General features: G+C 35.0%; 1 protein-coding gene across 5 annotated transcripts in view; it reads right to left on the reverse strand.

The window, feature by feature from the left end:
- Positions 1-7,413: 7,413 nt before the first annotated feature.
- LOC146994453 (uncharacterized) overlaps positions 7,414-21,592 on the reverse strand; it is a 74,364-nt gene continuing 60,185 nt past the window's right edge. For all 5 annotated transcript variants that reach the window (XM_085827350.1, XM_085827351.1, XM_085827349.1 and 2 more), the window contains 3 exons: positions 15,272-15,339; positions 14,296-14,560; positions 7,414-7,734 (listed from right to left, as the gene is read on the reverse strand). In XM_085827350.1, coding sequence (XP_085683476.1) covers positions 7,680-7,734; positions 14,296-14,560; positions 15,272-15,339 — 388 coding nt within the window. In that variant the 3' untranslated portion in view covers positions 7,414-7,679. The remainder of the gene's footprint in view (positions 7,735-14,295; positions 14,561-15,271; positions 15,340-21,592) is intronic.

The following is a 21,592-nucleotide window of genomic DNA, read 5'->3' on the forward strand; positions in this document are numbered from 1 at the left end:
TCAAATGCATTTCGGTAAAATATTATTTGTGTGTGTAATTGCTGACCCTGTCTTATTTGTGTGTGTATCGTTACGTAAATTTTTTCTGCATGGTTAAAATATTTATTGTTATCATGGCAAAATATCAATAGTGTATCCTCATGCTACGATATTTGTGCTGTTAAGCGTTTATTAATTAAAGTGAAAATTATCTATCAGTATGCCCGACGATATTCCACCAGAGCCACAAATCACACGCACTGCGGTGAAGCCACCGCCTTTCTGGAAAAATAATCCTTCATTGTGGTTCGTTTAGATCGAAGCACAATTTTTCTATCGCCCGCATTAGTGAGGATTCTACAAAATTCAACCATGTAGTTGCAGCAATTGAGTCTGATATTCTGAATTCAGTGCATGACTTAATTCTCAAACCACCTAATTATGATAAATACTCCAAACTGAAACAGCGGCTCATTGAAATCTATTCAGAAAGTGAATCTTCAAAAACACGTACTTTACTACAAGATCAGCGACCTTCATACTTGCTGTCACGAATGCGTGATCTGGCAGGAAACCATTTTAGTGACGACTTGTTGAAGTCACTATGGCTTTCGCGTCTCCCTAATAACATGCAAATAATTCTTGCTGCTTCCAATGAAGATGTAACCCGTTTAGCAGCAATGGCTGACAAAATTAATGAACTTGTTACTCCAGCTTATGTCAGTGCTGCTAATGCCGCAACTTCCAGTTCATCCCTCGAACAACAAGTGGCTGAATTGACCAAAAAGTATCTGAACTCTCTACAAGTCTACATGCTTCACGGAGATACAATCGATCGAATCAGGGCCCACGTAATAAATTTCGTGCCCGAAGCAGGAGTCGATCTCGTCACAATACTCGAACGCAGTACAAAGAACCCACAAATGGCATATGTTTTTATCATATGAATTTTGGCGCTCAAGCTCGCAAGTGTGCCCCTCCATGCACTTTTGAAAAAGCGGGAAACTAAATGGGCGGTCTTCTGCTGGCCAACAGAATGTCCGCCACATCGACAGAATAGTACTGGCTGATCGTTCAACTCAGTTATGTTTTCTAGTAGATACTGGAGCTGACATATCAGTGCTCCCGAGAACTAAAACAAATGCTCACCAACTTAATAAACTTGTACTGTATGCAGCCAATGGTACCCAAATTGCAACCTACGGCACCAAACTATTGACACTTGATTTAAACTTGCGCCGGACTTTCAACTGGCCTTTTATTATTGCGGATGTAACTCAAGCAATTATTGGTGTCGACTTCTTGACACATTTCCACCTTCTAGTGGATGTCAAGAATAATTGCTTAATTGATGCTACAACTCAGCTCACATATCGAACGTACCTACCAACATAAGTGTTGTATCGGGCAGCACACGGTTTCATCGGTTATTAGCAGAATTCCTGACATTTTAAACCCATCCAAATCAGGGCAGCAGTGTATCATCACATTGAAACACATGGCCCACCTGTATTTTCCAAGCCTCGTCGTCTTTCTCCAGAGATGCTAAAAGCTGTTCGCAAAGAATTTGAATTCATGCTAGCACAGGGAACCATTCGCCCATCTAAAACTCCATGGGCCAGTCCTCTTCACATGGTTAAAAAGTCTAATGGTGACTGGCGGCCTTGTGGAGATTATCGTCGACTTAATGCCGTCACAGTCCCTGACAGATATCCAGTCCCACATATCCAAGACTGTACCCATCTTTTTCATGGAACAAACATATTTTCTACCCTCGATCTTGCCAGAGCATATCATCAGATCCCAGTGCATGCTGAAGATGTGCCCAAGACCGCAGTGACTACACCATTTGGTCTCTTTGAGTACTTATATATGCCATTTGGCCTTCGCAATGCTGGCCAAACATTTCAGCGTTTCATACACCAAGTACTGTCTGGCCTCGATTTCTGCATCCCATATTTTGATGATATCCTGGTTGCATATAGACATGAGGAAGAACATTTTCAACATCTGCGTCAGATTTTCACTCGCCTTAAAGATCATGGATTAAAACTAAATCCATCCAAATGTGTACTTGGTCAACCCTCAGTTTCCTTTCTTGGATGTCTTATCACCCAGAATGGAGTCAAACCTTTACCAGAAAGAGTCAAAGCAATTAACGACCTACCTCAGCCCAAAACCATCTCTCAACTGAAGCGTTTTCTAGCAATCTTAAATTTCTACCGACGCTTTCTGCCAAATGCCGCAAAAACACAAGCCTGCCTACATGAGTTTCTGAAGAATAGCAAAAAAAACGATCAACGAGCTGTCCCTTGGACTGAATCTGCATCTGCAGCATTCGTGCAATGCAAACACGATCTGGCAAATGCAGCCACACTTTCTTATCACTCACCTAGTGATCAGCTCTCTATAATGGTAGATGCATCTGACACGGCCATAGGAGCAGTGCTTCAAGCCCATACCACTAAAGGACTTTCCCCAATGGCATTCTTCTCCAGAAAACTTACTACTGCAGAAAGGAAATACAGCACATATGACAGGGAGCTACTTGCTGTGTACTTTGCTGTTAAATACTTCCGGCACAACTTGGAAGGACACGACTTCATCATTTTCACCGATCATCGATCATTAACCTTCGCTTTTAGAAAAAACTCTGACTCATGTTCTCCTCGTCAACTTCGACATCTGGATTTCATCGCCCACTTTAGTACAGATATCAGATATGTATCTGGTACTGATAATTGTGTCGCTGATGCCTTGTCTCAGGTAAACAATATCAACCTCACTACCCCAGATTTCTCTGAAATTGCAAAAGCTCAATTGCATGATGAGGAACTCAAGAACCTAATCTCAAATCCACAAACCTCCCTTCAGTTACAACCGCTGCACATTGATCCAACGCTTAAAATTTACTGTGACATAGAGAACAATAGAATACGTCCCTATATTCCTGTCAATTTTAGACGTGAAGTGTTTAATACCTTGCACAATTTGGCACATCCTGGAATCCGTGCCACCAAAAAGCTGATCGCAGACAGATTTGTCTGGCCAGCAATGAATCAAGACATCACAGAATGGACTCGTTCATGTATTAGATGTCAACGGTGTAAAGTATCCCGTTACACTCACAGCCCCATTCAACAATTTAACCTTCCAGCAAGACGCTTTGATCTAGACTTAGACTTGGTTGGCCCATTGCCTCCTTCAAATGGTTACACTTACCTCCTCACTTGTATTGATCGGTACACAAGATGGCCTGAAGCCATTCCTATTGAAAATATATCCGCTGAAACTGTAGCTCGAGCATTCATCTCCCAGTGACTTTCAAGATTTGGCATGCCTACCACCATCACTACTGACCAAGGCCGACAATTTCAATGTCACTTGTTCGCATCCCCCACCTCTCTTCTTGGCATTCGCCATATTCGCACAACACCATACCATCCATCTCGAAATGGGATGGTGGAACGCTTTCACCGATCTCTCAAACAAGGTCTGAAGTGCCACAGTAGCACACACTGGACAGAAGCCTTACCCCTAGTCTTGCTTGGTCTTCCCACAGCATTCAAAGAAGACATTGGTAGCACTTGTGCTGAAATGTTATATGGTGCAACCCTCCGTCTGCCAGGTGAATTCTTTCACCCAGAATCTACTCCAGTTATCGACCCTCCAACATTCCTTCAACGTTTACGTGAGACCATGAGCAATATCTCGCCAACCCCAGCATCTTCGCATAACCAGCCAAGCTATTTTGTACATCCTGCGCTTGAGACATCTTCGCACGTATTCGTGCGCAACGATGCAATTAAGCCAACTTTAACACCTTCATATGATGGTCCATTCAAAGTTGTCAAACGAACACCGAAACATTTCACCATCATCTGCAATGGCAAACAATCAGTGATTGGAATTGATCGTCTCAAACCAGCATTTCTAATGCAAGATCCAACAACTTTCTCATCAACATCACTCCCGGAAAAAAACTTACATCCCGTTAAAGAGCAACCTAAAACTACCAGATCTGGAAGAAAGGTTCAATTTAACCCAAAGTACTTATAACGTACCGATGGTACTTGGGGGGGAGTACTGTGGAGTTCCGACAGATACTTCAACTTCTATTCATGAGATGGCGCCACGTGTGAAATATAGTTCTTAATCGGAGCAGCAAAGCGACGTCATTACTCACTCAGACTTCTCGTGAGACAAGTGTACGCGACGCTAGCATGAACTGTGTTCCGAGCTCTGCGTTGATCTCTGCAATGTAATTTAAATTGTAATTTAGTACTTAATATATTCTTTTGTTATAGGAGATTGTCTACTCTTATTTTCTTTAATTATATCATGCATTAAGCACACGACCACCAAATATATTACGCTAGCAAGCTCGAGTGATTAAATACCTTTTCTTGATTTTGTTTATCTCTAGATTATAAATTGAGGAATGAATCGTCTCTGCCTTATAGGGGCCCTAGCATTTATTTAAGCATTTACAGCGATACCACGCAAATATATATTGTATTTTTCAATCATAGTAGCAAAACATTCTAATATATATTCCACCTTGTTGGCTAATTAAGATAATTAATATAAAGGCATTAACATTTCCAGGCCCTGACTTGTAAGGACTTGATTTCCCTGTCCTCTATTTTTGCTTTAACTTTGACTGCGAAGAAGCATGTACACGTATTCTAGATTCTCTTCATTATAAGAGATTTCGTGGTTGTCTTGTTTGTACTCTAACAACATAAGTAGTTACCAAATTGCAAAATTGTTGTAATTCGTTATACTATAAGAATCTTCATTAACCCTTTGACGCGGGCTGTATTATTTTTATAATTTTTTTAACTAAAAACTCTAGAAATTAATTGAATATTATGATGCTATAGACAAATAATATATGAATTAAAAAAATCTACTCTTGCCGATTATTTTGTGGGTGGTGGTCGCACTGTGAAACCACCGTGCGTCTAGGACTTTGAAACTTAGCTAGGTAGTAGGAAAAAATCATGGAGGTAGGAAGTAAGATGGAGTCGCCCTGAACAAGATTCTCCCGTACCCTGCTCTGAAGCACCGGCGATCCCTACGTGGTGACCAAAACATTGGGTCATTTACCATTGAGTTCAATGGGATTTGACGCGTTCGGATGTAAATATTTTGTAATTACGTCGTAAATATACATATAAATGTATATATTTTCTTTTTCTACAACACTTCAGAGTTCTAAGTATGTGAAAACAACATATTTTTAAACAACATTTCATTCTGAACGGAATTAAATGCTATACTTTTCACAGGACAGTTTTCTCAGAATGGTTTAATTTGAATGAAATATTTTCACAAGTTTTCGTTAATTACATTAGAAAAAAAAATTAAGGTAATTCGATTTTATTCGGTTAAGGTACAAAAATTAAGATCAAAGTTTATTGTATTATTAATATTAAAATTATGCATTATTTCTTTTCTATTTATAGAGCTTCTTCCTAAAATACTTTCTTAAATATGACATGATTTTTTGGCTTCTGAGGCATCTTTTAAATCGAAAAATGTAAGTCAATTTATAATTAATGCTCTATTCGATTCATTTTAAATTAGAGAATTATTAGAAATTAGCGAAATACTTTAAATAGTACTTGACTTTCTCTGAACATTTCTGAAAGTGAATAAAATAAGCTTTTTTTTTTTATTTTTATTTTTTTTTAAGTATTATTTAAAATTTGTAACTGAGTTATTATAAAATGTAAGGGGAATAATTCTTTTAATTATACTTATCAGATTTTTTTTTACCCTTCATTTCAACATTACATATTCCAAAACTCTTTATTACGTTCTTAAGTGCGCATGTCATAGCATTTGCTTTACAATACCTTTTAACAGATTGCTTTCCAATACGAACAATTCTTGCTTAAATAGTTTTATAACGTATTTGTCAAAAGGATTTCAATTTATGTTTACAATTCAATATTAAGGTTATTATATATTTAGATAACATTAAATAATCATTATAAATTAAATACATTTAATAATTAGATTTCTTCACAGTACTTTCACAGTTGTTTATAAGTGAATAAATTCTTCATTTCAAATACATTTATAAATAATTTAATGAATATTTAAGTATTTTATCAAGGGCAGATACATGCTTTTTGCAAGCGCATTTTTCTTAAAATCTATATTTTTGCTTAGAATTTTATAAAACAAATTCATAATCAAAATCGCTGTTGTTAGTTATCGAAAAATAACCAAGATGTGATTTTTGCGTAAATGTCAGTAAACTATACAAATTGCTATTATCCATCACACTATGAATGTTTCTTTCATGCGAAAGTGTCCCTTTTTCGATTTCTTTGGAACTGTCGTGTGTCGAAATACGATCAGAATCTTGTCAAGCGAGCTTCTGAATGTAAACAAAGAGCATCCCATCTGGTGACCCAAGCTTTAAAGCAGTGCTTCACTTTTAGCGCGCGTTGGCCCCTCCTCCCTTTCCTACCTCCATGGAAAAAATGCATCGGGGTAGTGGCAGATACATCATCTGCAGTGGAAATTGAACGAAGAGTAACCATGAGGTAAAAAGACGCTCGATGTATAGAGATCAAGGAGGTTAGAATACATGGAGATAGCGTCTCTGCTATTGCAAAGTGTACGAAGAAAGTGAAGCCAGGGGGAAGGAAATAGGCCACGCCACGTGAGGGCAAGAAAACGATTACCTTACTAAACGAAGTGAGGTAAAACGCCAGCTGGTTTCAAGTTCTCAGTGTGTTTTCTGATTTTGTATGTGTAGATCTGAAAGGCCTAAAAAGCACTGAATTGTTACAGCGAAATAATGTCTACATTTCAGACTTCATGTCCTTTAAAAAGAATGTTTTAGAACGTGCATATATAAGTAGAATAATCGAAACTTGTGTTTCAATGTCCTTCAAGAAAGAGTTTGAGATTTTTCTTTGTGTAAAGTACACGAAGAAACATATATAGTTCTCAGATTTACCTTTTCATAATAATAATAAAAGTGATATTCGTAATTAACTTATATGTGATGGCAAAACGATAAGTAAACAAGAGGAGGGCGAGAGGAAACAAGAGAAAATGGCGAGAAAAGTAAAGGAAAGAGGACGTGAAGAATCTGCAATCCTTTACGACTACCAGGAACAAAATTAGGTGTGGTTAGAGCACGTCAATCTTTCTAAGCCACGACTACTAAGAGCATGCTTCACTTGAATTGCGTGGAGAGCATCTCCAAGAGTTCTAACCTCCTTGCTAGAGATAGAGGTTTTAGATTGGCGCAATACCATTACTCGCACTTTAAACAAACTTATACTTTCGCACAAGTTTGTTTTTTTCGACAATTGATTTCATTCTTTCTTATTAACTGTAAAACTTCTTAATATATTAATATCATTATTTTTCCTTACATAAAAACTGGTATTGGAATGCGCCAAATGTATACAATCTTTTACTTTCGAGTAATTTTAATAAACGCTGAAAAATAAATAAATTTCCTTCAATAAATGCTACAGACTGTTGATTTTGGTTGCACCAATCCAATACATTGTATGCCAAGATCAACAATGCATTCAAAACATTGTCATGTTTGGAAATAACTATTCTTCATTGCATTTCCTGATTTGAATAATCAGTGTTACTGCATATATTTTTTTTCTAAACTTGGTGTTCAACTTTCACACTGTCACAAGCTGGATCCCGTTTCAGTTATTATTTTTATTTTGAACTGCATAACTCAGGGCTTGAAGTGCCGGAGCCCTATGGAAGCAAAGAGGAACAAAAATAAATAAATAAACAAATACCATGATAATTATTAAAAGCATTAATAATTAATATTTGTCGATTATTATTTAATTGAAAAAATAATGAATTTTTAATATTAAAACAGTTAAGTAATTAAAATTAAATAGAATGTAGAGATAAATTGAAATTTAATAAGCGATTTGTAATATAATTTTATTGCAAAAAATAAAACTTTCGAGAGGAAATTTTTAATGAAGTAATTTAGTTATATAAAAGAAGCTCCGAAGCCTTCTTATCTATAACTCCGGCTAGAATTATAATTTATTTCCCAAACTTAGAAGTACGGGAGACATATTTCACAAGCGCACATCTGCGTAGCCACCGAGGGAGGGGCTTCTAGGATTGACCAATGGGCATCCAGTGATAATTCTCTCGTGTCACTTGACCTTTCGCGAGCTTTAAGATTTAAGCAAGATGGTTGAATATATTTACAGAAAGAAAACTCTGCTGGACCTTAGAGTCAAGTTTAGAAGATACAGATGCAATCTAAGCAACATGATTTGCTTCAGATGTCAACGATATGGACACGGTCAGATGTTTTGTAACAATTCGCCAAGATGTCTCAAGTGTGGGCAGGGACACCTGACCTACACATGCAAATAAGCCAAAGAACTGAAACCTACCTGCGCGAACTTTAAGAAGGATCATATTGCTACTTCGAAGTTATGCGAATTTAAACCAAAAATTCGTGTTGTCTCTGACAGGATGAAAAGGATTTCAGCGCGGAAGTCGCAGTCTTTGAATTTGTCTCCGTTGACTGAAAAACCATTACAGAAAGAAAATAGTATGCCATCAGACTCAGACTCAGATGCTAGTACTTCAGCTAAAGTGGATTTCGCGATGGATAAAAACTTTCAGAAGATTGCAGTCAAATTCCTTGAATTTGTTGAAAAATGTAAGAAAATAGAATCGCCGCATGATAAAGTTTTACTTGCCCTGGGAATTGCTGAGCAGATGATAAAAATGGACTTGTGTTTTTGTCTCCTACTTTTACTGCATGATGAACTTGGTATTAACTTTGCTTAATTTATAGTATGCTCGGGCCTCAGGAGATAGCACCGGCCTCCGGACTCTGCGTTCATGCTCTGGTTCGTAGTCACGCCTACTTCTCATGAGTGACCTCTCTCTACGCCCGCCATGCATTAGGCTCCTCCCTCTGTAGTTCAGGTGGTGTAATTAATTATGGCAAAGCACACGAGGGCTATCTGCCTAAGGGGAGGGATGCCTTCGTGGAGGTCTTTCTAAGAGAACTGGCTCGTATACAGGTTACACATGGGGGAAAACCACGAAAACACCCATGCAGCCTGCCCGTTGAGGGATTTCGAACCTCGAACCGAACTACCAGCTCTGTAGTTCAGGATTCTTTCCTCTGGAAGTTACACGTCCGCCATTCTAACGTCATGTGTCTTTATGACATTGCTTGTCATCGAGCCGGAGACGTCGCGCTTAGCGCGATATTTGTACGGATACGGATACGAAGATTTCTTGGATCCAAGAATGTCTCATCAAAATCCAATACTCGTTCAAACCTGTCCGTTAGTCCTTCCACAAACAACATTTTACAAAACAGTAAGGTTACAAATCCCGGCTGCAACTATATAGCTTGCCCCGGAGTTTCATACTCCAGTGTCCTCACGGGTATCCAACAGGTTGCTCCCATTGTTCCAAATTATTCGGTTTCCCAAGGAGCTAATTCGACGCTAAATTGTACTGATATCCTTTTGGCAATTATTGAAATCTCCAACCAACCTGGTATTGACCAGAAAAAACGTTTCTTGACATTCAAAAACGCTCTGCCTCAGCTCAGAGTGGCTTCATCTGGTGCTGACACCGCCTACTATATTTTTTAGAGTTGTGTCACTCTCCAATTCTCTGGTTCGCCCAGTCATTAAAATTCAATACTTTGGAAGGGTTGAATAATCTGCAGCTATGCACCTGGAATGCAAATGGTATTTCCAATAAATTTCACGAGTTCAGAGATTATGTAGAAGAGAAGAGCTTTGATATCATTTTTGTCTAAGAGACCAAACTCCAGCCAGGGAGAGTTTCCAAGCTTGCAGGTTATGCTATGTATAAATATGACAGTCAAGCTTTTGATATTCGTGATAGATTTCATGGCGGCTTTTGTATTTATATCAAAAATAATATTTTTCATAAAAGTATTGAAACACCTAATCTGAGCAAATTTGAAGCGACGATTGTTGAAATTTTCATTCAAAATTCACCCTCCCTAGTTTTGATGCTTATCTTCCCCCAGGAGGAAAATTACCTGTGAAAGATTTTAATAAACTGCTCAGAATTTCTAATAGCATGATTAGAGCTGGCGACCAAAACTCACCTATAGTGTCATTACCAGTATTGGCGTTGTAGAAGATCCAACCCTGCTGGGCGTGGCCTTCTAAAATGAGCTCAATGCCCTCAAATCAAAATTATTGCGCCGGATTCCCCTACACGTTATGCACGGAGAACTCCTTCTATTATTAATTTGCTCTTTTTCGGAACATTCCCTTTGATTTTCATGGTGACTATGAAAAGTTTTTTATCCTCAGATCACAATCCCGTGCTCATCGACCTTAACTGTATTACTTTTGATCAAAATTCTCCGGCACTAATCTCCACCAACTGGGACAACTTTAAACTTAAAAATAAAAATTTGCCCTCCCTTGAAATTGAGTCCAGCTTTGATATTGGCGAAGCAGTTGATCAATTAACGATAACACTTCCTGAAACCTTTAAAGAGGTATCCAAATCCACCCTTAGACCCAATTTTCGTAAGCTTTCTCCAGAAATTAGAAACAAAATTTGTGAAAAGAATAAGGAGACTTTGGCAAAGACATAGGACTCCTGGCTTAAAATTACAACTTCGTGCCCTGAGAATGAATTCAAGGTATCTTGTGACCAATTCTTTCAAACAAAATACCCTAACAGCCTTTAGCGTACATCTGCCAGGCTATGCAAACCTAAAACTCGCATTCCGTCTTTATCAAAAGACGCAGAGATGGCTCACACAGACACGGAGAAAACAGAACCAATTGTTGATAGTCTCCAAACTCAATTTACACCATATAATGAAGGAGTTTTTGCGAACACCGCAAATTCCTTCCAACAGGATGTTGAACGTTTCCTTTCCTCTCCCTTTCAAAGAAACATACAATACATAACCATGAGCGAAGTAAACGAATATATCGCTAAGATCAAACCGAAAACGACTCCAGGGTTGGTTTCTATTTCTAATCTTTTAATTAAATTTTTACGCACCAATTATCTATTTTTGCTAGTGATGCTTATAAATTATATGATCTTGCATTGCTATTTTCCTGGAAGCGCGCACTTATAGTGCCTATTCCAAAACCTGGCCAGTGCCACTCAAATCCTCAAAATTACAGACCTATCAGCCTCCTATCTTCATTATCTAAGATTTATGAATTTGGGCTATTTTAAACGCCTGGATGATTTTCTCCGGAACCAAAAAAAAAACCTTAATGACGAACAATATGGAGCAAAACACGGCACTACGCACCAGATGCTCAGGTCAGTAGAGTTCATTCATGAAGGGTTTCGTAGCAAAATGCTTACAGGCGCAGTTTTTCTTGACATCGCCAAAGTATTTGATAGAACTTCATATATTGGTATTATTACCAAGCTCATGTGACTTGATCTTTCACCTCATTTCACTCACATAATTAACTCGTATCTCACTAATAGATTTTTCTCTGTACGAGTTAATTTTATCATTTGAACTCCCTGTAAAATCATTAGTGGTGTAACCCAAAGTAGTCGTTTAGGACCAACTTTGTTCAATTTATTTATTAATGACATGCCAAAATCACCCAGTGTCACCCTAGCTCCCTATGCAGATGACACAGCCATTATAGCAAGACACAAACACCTGGACAGATTGGTTCATAATATTCAGAGTTATCTCTCAAGCTTTAGCACTGCCTCTTTACTTGGAAAATAAGAATTAATGTCGCTAAATGTGCTGCTATGATTTTTAAACGAGCTCCCCTCCCATACCCTACCATTAACTTAAATTTCTTTAACGATTATGTTCCCTGGACTAATTCTTACAAGTATCTTGGTGTTATACTTGATTCCAAATTAAACTGGCACCTTCGAATTGATAATATGATCAAGCAAAGGAAGTCAGATCCCAACTTTACCCACTTTTAGCTCGTAACAGCCAACTGTCAATCAAAAACAAAGCTCTTCTCTATACATCTATTTTAAGACCTATTATATTATACGCATGCACTATCTGGGGCACTGCAGCTAAGACTCATGTGAATAAAATTCAATCTTTTCAAAGTAATACCCTACGTATGATTCTAAATGCACCCTGGTACGTCCGTTCAGATGTGATTCACTCGGATCTCAATATTAAATCCCGATCTCAATATTAAATCCATTGACGTTGAAATTAAAAAACTTAGTCAAAATTTATTTCTCAAAATTGAACAGATTAATAATCGTGTACTTCAGCAACTGCCTGCCTACGATCCTGCAATTCGCAGCTAACAGAAGCGTCCTCGCTCTATTATCACTCTATTATTATTGACCGGGAATACATCTTTCCACCAGCTAAAAGGCGAAACCACGCCCCTCCAACTTCAGTTCCAGCCCAACCTCCATGAACATGGACCTTTTAAGAAAGAGACTAACCCAGTCGGCGGCGCGTGCGTCACACACATGTCGGGAAGAGAGAGTAGAGACGATTTAGTTAATCGTAACATTGAAACATATGGCGTTTGTATCACATAACTCTTTTTAATTATTGAATGTGATACATTGTATAAGTGATGAGCTTATAAAAATCACAGTTTTTGCTAATAAGATTTTATATATCTCATGAAACCACTTTTTAGTGCATTTTGAGTATTTTTTTTTTACTGCATTTTGAGCATAAGCGTAATTCTTGTCTAAACATCATTGCTTTGATAAAACGGTAAAAACTCTAAACAAAAAATTTATGAATTTACTTTTGCCTACAAATAAAATTAAGTAAGATTGATAGTACATGATGCTATGAAACAAATACGGTAAAATTAAACAAGATTTGGTAATTTTTTTTTAATTTTATGAACATTTTCAGGCAGTAGTAGCAAATATTTATTATTTCAAATGTTTATAGAAACCAAGGATGGTTTTATTTATTTTTTCTGTTTTCAAAATTATTATGGTATTAAAAGATGATCATTTATGACAATATTAATAACTCATAAAATTCGGAGCATAAACTTTTCTGAGTGTAATGAAAAATTAAAAAAAAAAAATTCGCAGTAAATAAAAAAAAAAATCTTATGCGGAACTAGAAATAAATTTTTTAAAAATAATTACTATAAAATACAAGATATTATATGTCCAATCTTAAATTTTTATTAATGCACCTAAAGTAACCTTATAATTTTATATACCTGTAAATACTTTAAGCAGAATGACTATACATCCATAAATACACATGTATGAAAGTAAACAATTTAGGATATTTGTTGCATTGAAAAATTCGCTTACTTCACTTTTTATTTCAAATATTTGTGAAAACAAGATTATATCTATTTATCTATTAATGTAAATACACACACCTATATATATATATTTAGAGAGAGAGAGGAAGAGAAACAGATAATATAGTATATTGATGCTTAAATAAAATTAATTTAGTAAATCTGCTTCGAATATTTTCTCTTTGTTTAGATTCATTGTAACATGCAACTGCATTCTGATTTTTAAATATTGAAATATCACTGCTTTAATTAATTTAATCAGGTGATTTTTATCTGGCTCATCATCATAAATATGGTCTTGAAGAGAAGGAAATATACGTGTTCCTACGCTTTTTAAGACTTTTCGAGTCATGAAATTTATAATATTTTTTTTATTCAATTTAAACTCCTTTTCAGTCTGCCTAAAAATTATTTCTGCATTTTTGAAGATCATTCGGACGTCACTGGAAGGAGAAGTCAAACCTTTACATCCAGATTTATAATATTTGAAACCTAGCAAACCAACATATGGTTCTGTTGAAACTAAAGCTGAGAAACAGATATTACATTTTACTTTATAACCTAAGCTTTTAACAACAAAACCAGCTATATAAAATGTATACTTTTCGTTCTTAAATATTCTTATTTTTGATTAGTTATAATGCTAGGAATTAAAATTTACCTATAATTTAAAAAAGCAGCAAAAAATTCTAAATTTTAAAGAAAAACTTTAAAAAATTCATTTTTAGGCATTTTAGTATTTAGATATAGTTTAGTATGAGTTATAGTTTTAGTAATTGTAAGAGAAAATTACTTCGTTGAATTTTTCTGTTAGTTCATATTTAAAATATTATTTTCTAAAAGAAGAAGTTACAAATTCGCTTACATCATAGGAAAAGCTAAAAATATATACAAGCCTGAAAGCATGCAACAGCTTTATAATTATTTAGAACGTTAATTATGCTTGAAAAACATGCTAAGTATTTAAAAAGCAATCTCAGTGTCAAAAATAAAAATATTTAAAAATTCTTACTTGTGAAATAAGGCACTACCACCAGCTTTTTCGTGACAATTGTACGCGCTGCAATAGCCAACCATTGCTAATTTCTGGAAGTCGTCCCTACACCTCCGGATGTGATCAAGGTGACAGCCGGGAATGCGCCAGACAAGGGAGAAAACGCAATTGGGTTTGTCTATTTCTTTTAAGGTCCATGTCCATGAAGGAATGACGTCTCTTGTTACGCTGCAATAATATGGCAATAGCCTATCCACCTTCACTATAATTTGCTCACACCAACCTGAAAAGTGGGCTTTTACATAATTATCAATATGTTTTTTTTAAAAATCACATCTTCCTGCAGAATTTTCTTCTGCCTATTTATTTATTTTTTCAAATAGTTTTCTTTATATATATATATATATTTTTTGTCATATTTATCATTTTAGGTAATTTTTAAATTTTTAGACTTTTATTTTAATTGTTTGTGTTGCATTGTCTCTTCAGATAATTGTTTTATCTTTTTCTATTATTCCTTTATTTTTCTATTTATTCCTTCGAACTGAGCATTTTAAATATATTTATTAATATAAATTTTCCAGAATTTGATTTTATTTATTTGAATTGCGTTTCTTTCGGAAGAATACTTTGTAACCCAGACTACGATGCGTTTGAAAACTGCATATATTAAAAGAGAAAATACAGTAAAGCACAGTTAACACGCCTTTCAATGCTCCGTTCAGAAAGATATATATAAATAAGAGAGTAAAGGTACAGAGTAAGACTGTATAACCGACATTTTAACTTAGGATGACTTGCATACACTGCTTTAAACAGTTTTATCATTGTGCCCATTGCTTTACACAATTTTAGTCTACATTTGGTTTCTTAAAATGTTATTCAGATCTTAGTCAAATATTTTGTTTTTGAAATCACAAGAATGAAATATCATAAGATTAAAAGGTTTTAAATTAAAAAAAAAAAAAAAAAATACAAATACTAAATTTTATACAAAATTTTTTTTTCTTCTCTTTTTCTTCAGGCATTCTACTTCGTTCTTGCTCTTTTTCTTTAAGCATTCTGCAAGTATATTAAAAAAACATACAACTTTTCGAAAGTAAAATTATACATGATCTGATAATCTTTTTTTAATTTAATGAACATTTTCAGGCAGTGATTTTCTAAACTATAATAACATTACAAAAAAGTCATATTTATTTGATTATATGATCATTCAATTATTAATATTAAAGTGGATTAGTTATTTTAATAATTCATAAAATTCGGAGCATAAAATTTTCTGAGCGTAATGAAGGAAAAAAAAGATAAAATAAAATCTAAAAGCACTCTTTTTTTAAAGTTTTGTGTGCTACCTATATTTATTGAATATCATGTTCTTCGCCGGTAAACCACATACATTTGAAAACAGCATACCTTTAGAATTTCTGCACTGCATATAAAACTATTATTTTCCTTACAGTGCTCGCTCTGAACTCGCTGAGTTTGTTAATCAAAAATTCGTTAAAATTTTACAAAATATGAAATAGATTAAAACAAATTCGAAATTCGGCCGTCCAGATGCCTTTGTTCGGGTGGAGGATTACATTATTCAAAATTTAATGGCTCTAGATACTGTCGTTTTTCTCACAGTGCGAGAAAATGTATTCATGCAGATTCTTCATTACTTAATTTCTTTAAATATAATACAGGGCGATAATATTTGGTAACAACAATTTGCAAGGAAACACTGACTTTTATAGTGAAACAGCGCAAAATGCTGCTTCAAGCTAATAAATTAAATTAACAGTAAATTTAAAAAATCTTATTCAGAACTTAAAATAAATTTAAAAAATAATCACTATAAAATACAAGCAAAATTAATTATTACGGTTAAATACAATTTTAATATTAGAATCAAATGTATAAAATTTGTAAGGGTGAAAAGTCTTTACACTATGATGTATTATGAAATATAATTGAAATAAAACTCCTTTATAAATATGGTGCTATTAATACTCATCTATAATTTTAAAAAGCAGCAAGATTTAGAATTTTAAACAAAACTTTCAAAAATTGCTTTTTAAATATTTTGGCATTTTTTACTTATTTACACCAATAAAAAGCATAAAAATTGCAAGAGAAAATTGCTTGTTTGAAATTTTCTATTAGTTCAGATTTAAAATATTATTTTCTAAAAGAAGTAGTTACAAATTTCCTTACAGCATAGGAAAAGCTAAAAAAATATCCAGTCCTGAAAGCATGCAATAGCTTTATAATTATTTGGGATGCTAATGATGCTCGATAAATATGGTAAATTTTTAAAAATCAATCTCAATTTCAAAAATAAAATATATAGAAATTCTAATTTGTGAAATGAGGCGCTAGAACCAGCTTTTGCTTGACAATTATACACGCTGCAATAGGCAACCAATGTTAAATTTCTGCAGGTCGTCCCTACTCCTCCGGATAGCATAATGGCAGACCGCACATTGAGTTGAACAGTGTTAAGCGAATTTCGCTTACTGCGCATGCTTGGTGGTGTACCTTTGGCGCGGAGAGAAATATTGGCGGCTAAGCAACCCTACGTTAGCTTATTCGTGATCTCCATGGCTATCGAGTGTGTTCGAGTGATGTTTAAAATTGCAATGTTGTGGAACTTTGCTTATTAGTTATTTTAACGTACATGCCGATTGCACTTGCTTATTTTTCTAATATATGTTTCATTTTAATTTTTCAATAACAGTGCATTTAATATTTGTTAGCATATGTTCATAATAATTCGTTATTTAAATGTAATTTGTTTACATGTTATAATTCAGTAACTGTAAACTGGAGTATCTCGCTTAGTTTGTTAGCGTATATTCGCGCTTTTATTTTCTCACTTCAAAGAATTTAATAACTAGCATTAAAGAATTGTAAAATTTCTTTAGTGTTATTTGCAAGCACTTGTTATATTCCTCATTGTTTCTTTATGTATGTACGAATGTAACGTATGGTAAATCCTGAATTGTTTTTATTGCTTAAAAGTATAATGAATGAATTTTCAAGTAATATATCCTAAATTTCAGTCTTTTTGTGAACGAAAGTTTGTACAGTTCCAAAGGAATGTGCAGAATTTCATAAATATTATATTTTACATTTTGAATGTAAACACTGCTTCACATTACTTCGCAATAATTTCAACTTTCCAGTTGTTGGAGCAATACAGGAAAAAAATCTAATTTTACACAGTAATTACTTTACATTGCACGTATACTCTACGAAGACTTAAACGCCGGATGTGTTCACAATCAGATGGCGGTACATCTACCACATACCGTATTTATCTTCTTTTCAAATCACGCCAACATAATAATTACACCAAATTTGTTTCTGGGCATGCGCAGTATGCGACATTCGTTTAACACTGTTCAACTCAATGTGCGGTCTGCCATTACGCAACCGGTGCTAGAAAAGACAGTTACTGATGTCGCAATTGCAATCGTTGACGGCACCCATGGAACCACTGCTGGTAGAAGCAGTGCCCTGGAAGGAGCGAGACAAATGGATTTGAATCTTTCAACGGTATGGCAAATCTTGTGGAAAGTTCTTCATTTCTATCCATACAAAATAAGCCGTTTGCAGAAATTAAAGCACAACGATTTTGATAATCGAGTGGCATTTCATCTAGTATTTCTTGCTAGGATAGAGGTTGACTATGCTCGGCCATGCAAAATTCTGTGGGAAGATGAGGCCCATTTTCACCTAAATGGAACTGTTAACACTCGCAATAATCGAATTTGAGCATTCAAACAATTTCAGCAGTTCAGGGACTCCCACTGCATTCATCAAATGTAAGTTAGGAAAAAAAAAAATTGTTAGTACTCTTTGAAAGTAATCTTTACCGTTTGGTATGGCTTCACACCAGATTTCATAAATGAATCATTCTTTTTTGAAAACATTTCTCTAACTGGAGCACACATCTGTACTGTTGCCACTCAAAGCTATCATGATATGCTGAGTGATTCTGTCATTCCACAATTTCAGCAAAGGCAACTGCTATATCAGGTAACTTTTATACAGGATGAAACACCAGCATGTATAGATCTATCGGGACAGCGGCTGTTGCGCCATCACTTTACAAAAGAAAGGGTTCATAAGTCGTTTTTTTTCTTCCAATTGCATGGCCACTTCATTTCTCAAATCTAACTCTATGTGACTATTTTCTGTGGCGTTATTTGAGGCTTAAGATCTATTTTGGTGGGGTACCGACCTAGACCATCTTAAACGATAACAGGTCATGGGCTGTGCTCAGCATTCCTGGTGACATGTTACGTTCGGCCAATGAGAATGTTCTGTACAAGATGCAATGTGTGATCCACGGGAAGGTGATCGCATAGCAAGAGGTCTATGTCCTCTTTTATTGAAAAATGTGCAATGGATCCGGAAATATCTTCTCTGTAACCCTTTGGGACATTTCATTTACTGCACTAAAGCGATGCTGAACTGTATTTTCTTTTTTGTTGTTCCTTTTCCGAGTTATTAGCTGTGTAGACTGAAACAATGCCACATTTTCCTCTATCGGTAACTTTCGGAACTTATTTTATTTCTTATGGCATCTCTTCTTTTTTTAATGTCGTCCTTAGTTTGTTTATCAAATACAGCTCATAGATTGAGCTACAGATGATTCTAAGTAGTGTCAGTTTAAAAATAAAACCTTGTAGATATAGTTTTCGAATTTCCTTTCGAATTTCGCAGAGAAGGAAAAGAAGAATGATTTTTTTTAGTCATGTTGGAAGGGGTACATGGGGCAAACAAGTTGAGAACCATTGCATAAATCCTGCACTACAGATATGGCTAGAGCCTGATTTCTGCAAGGGCAAATGGAGGCAGTTTTCTCAAGGAAGCCTACAAATCCTCTATAGTATTTAAAATATGTAAAATTTATATGCATGCTCAATGTGCGGTCTGCCATTACGCCTCCGGATGTGATCAAGGTGACAGCCGGCAACGCCTGAGACGAGGGAGAAAACCCGTACGGGTTAGTCTATTTCTTATAAGGTCTATGCCTGCAGGGAAATGACGACTTGCGCAGTAATCTGCACAGATGTTCAGGGAGGAAACTAGCGTCTGAGGGGCTAGAAGCTTGTCTCATTTTCTAACATTTCTTATGACCAAGGTCAACTGATACTCAAGGCCTGCCAGTGTAAAAATATTCTTTTGTGTTTTCGGTGGCATCCGTGAAATTTCTACTGACCGCAAGAGGGCGCTACAATTCCGCTACGCTTTGCGACGTTAGTAATGAGCAGAATGGTACCGGAGACAAATAATTGTCTTGTTATATTCAGAATTCAAAAACAATTGTATACTTATGTGTTTTATGCAGACATTCTACTGCATTAGACAGTACTTTCCTTTCCTATCAATTTTGGCCGCAATGGCTTTGTGATAAAAATTCCTTAGTGAAGCGCTCGAAACGCGAACGTGTATGCGAGAAATTTGAGACACTTTGTCTCAGTAAGAGTTCAATGTCCAGAGAACTCATGAAGTAAACCGCAGGTATTTAAAAACGATTAATCGGTAGTAGTCATAATTATGCATTTCCTTTTAATGAAAATATTTTTATTTAGAAAGAGAGCATGAAATTTCAAGTTATCCCATTTTTCTTTTTTCATGTATAACCGTCATCTACTTGATTCTAATTTTAATTCCTGCTTGCATCTAGATATACGCTATTTTTGATTGTACTTATTAGAGTTACCTATTCTAATTTAAGGGTAATTTAGAGCACACGTTTTACTTTTAAATTATTTATATAGTACGAAGTTAGCAGGTAGTTTAAAACATAAAACATTTCAGGACAAAATTTTCATCGTATTAATATCAGTTGTTCTGTGCGAAAAATAATCTGGAGCCACTATTACAAATGTAATTAAGAAATTAATAAATGATAATCTAAAATTTGTTAATACATAAAAGAAAAGTATTTCTAAAGAGATTTGGTTTTAGATACTGAAGATATTTTCTATTTTCTAATTAATATAAAATATTTTTTTGGAAATATCAAAAAATAAAATTTTAAATAAATAATGCAAATTTAGAGCTCTGAAGAGTAAACGCAACACTACAGATATTCAAAACGTTACCGAGTATTTCAATATCACCGGCAGCATATAATAACATACAAAATAATAATAATAACATACAAAATAATCACAATAAATCTAACCTGTTAGTGATGAATACCAAGTATTTGAATATCACCTACAGCATATAATAATAACATGTATGACTTTATTCACTAAGAATCATATACTGTCTTAAATTATTTGCGACATTTGAGTACTGATTATTGATACTGAAGACGTTATGATTATGTTTGCACATTTTCCAGAGATCTCAGGGTGCTACGTTATCAATCAAGAACTTTACTTACCAAGCATTCCCTCCTTATATCAGTACCAAATTGGGTTCAAAAATCCAGCTTTCGCACACGCTGAAGCCACGCCCAATTTTGTTAGGACTCTTCCATCAATAATCGCTTAGAATCTTCAGGCTAATTAAATATAAATTCAATTATCTATCTCGTCTATACGAGCCAGTTTACCTTAGAAATTCCTTCACGAAGGCTCACCTTAGGCAGACAGATTTCGAGGCCTTGCCCTTAATCACATAAACACAATCTGTCTGAAATACGGGCGGTATAGTCCTTACAAAATGGGGTGTGGCTTAAGAACGTGCGAATGCTTTAATTTTGCGCTGATAAAATTGTCCTAAAATAAGTGCTATATTTGTGGAAAGTAAAAACTAAGAATGAAAACCTAGTATATAGCGTTACATTCCTTGTAGTACATTCTATAATTTTACTGATGTCGATCTACTGAACTCTATCGAAAGTTATTTATGAGTCCACCTACTTGAAATGTAGCAACTAATTTGGGAGAACTTTCGAGCTAAGTGTAGCAACTAGTTTTGGACGGAGAGAATATAAAATTTTGAGACTGCTAGTGTTGAATACCAAGTATTTCAATGTCATTGACAGTATATTTTAAAAAATAAAGCCATATTCCCTAAAACAAAACGTCTTTCCTCTATTCATTACATATATATATATATATATGGATAGGACATGAATCTCTGTTACTTCAAGTGCAGCCACAAAACACCCAACCAGATAGACAAGAATTCATGTACAGCATATTGATACATCACACTAATTAAAATGAGATATGCGCTTTAAAATTTTGAAGCTAAGTACAAACTACATTAAAATGTTTCTGGATCAAAAATAACAAATACGAGAAGTAAAAACTAATAAATTTCGTAAAAAAGTTAAGGCAATTAACATTTTCTT

This window comes from Stegodyphus dumicola, chromosome 11, assembly GCF_044657685.1.
Source record: "Stegodyphus dumicola isolate Sdum_Otavi_A_Nest chromosome 11, ASM4465768v1".
NCBI lineage: Eukaryota > Metazoa > Arthropoda > Arachnida > Araneae > Eresidae > Stegodyphus > Stegodyphus dumicola.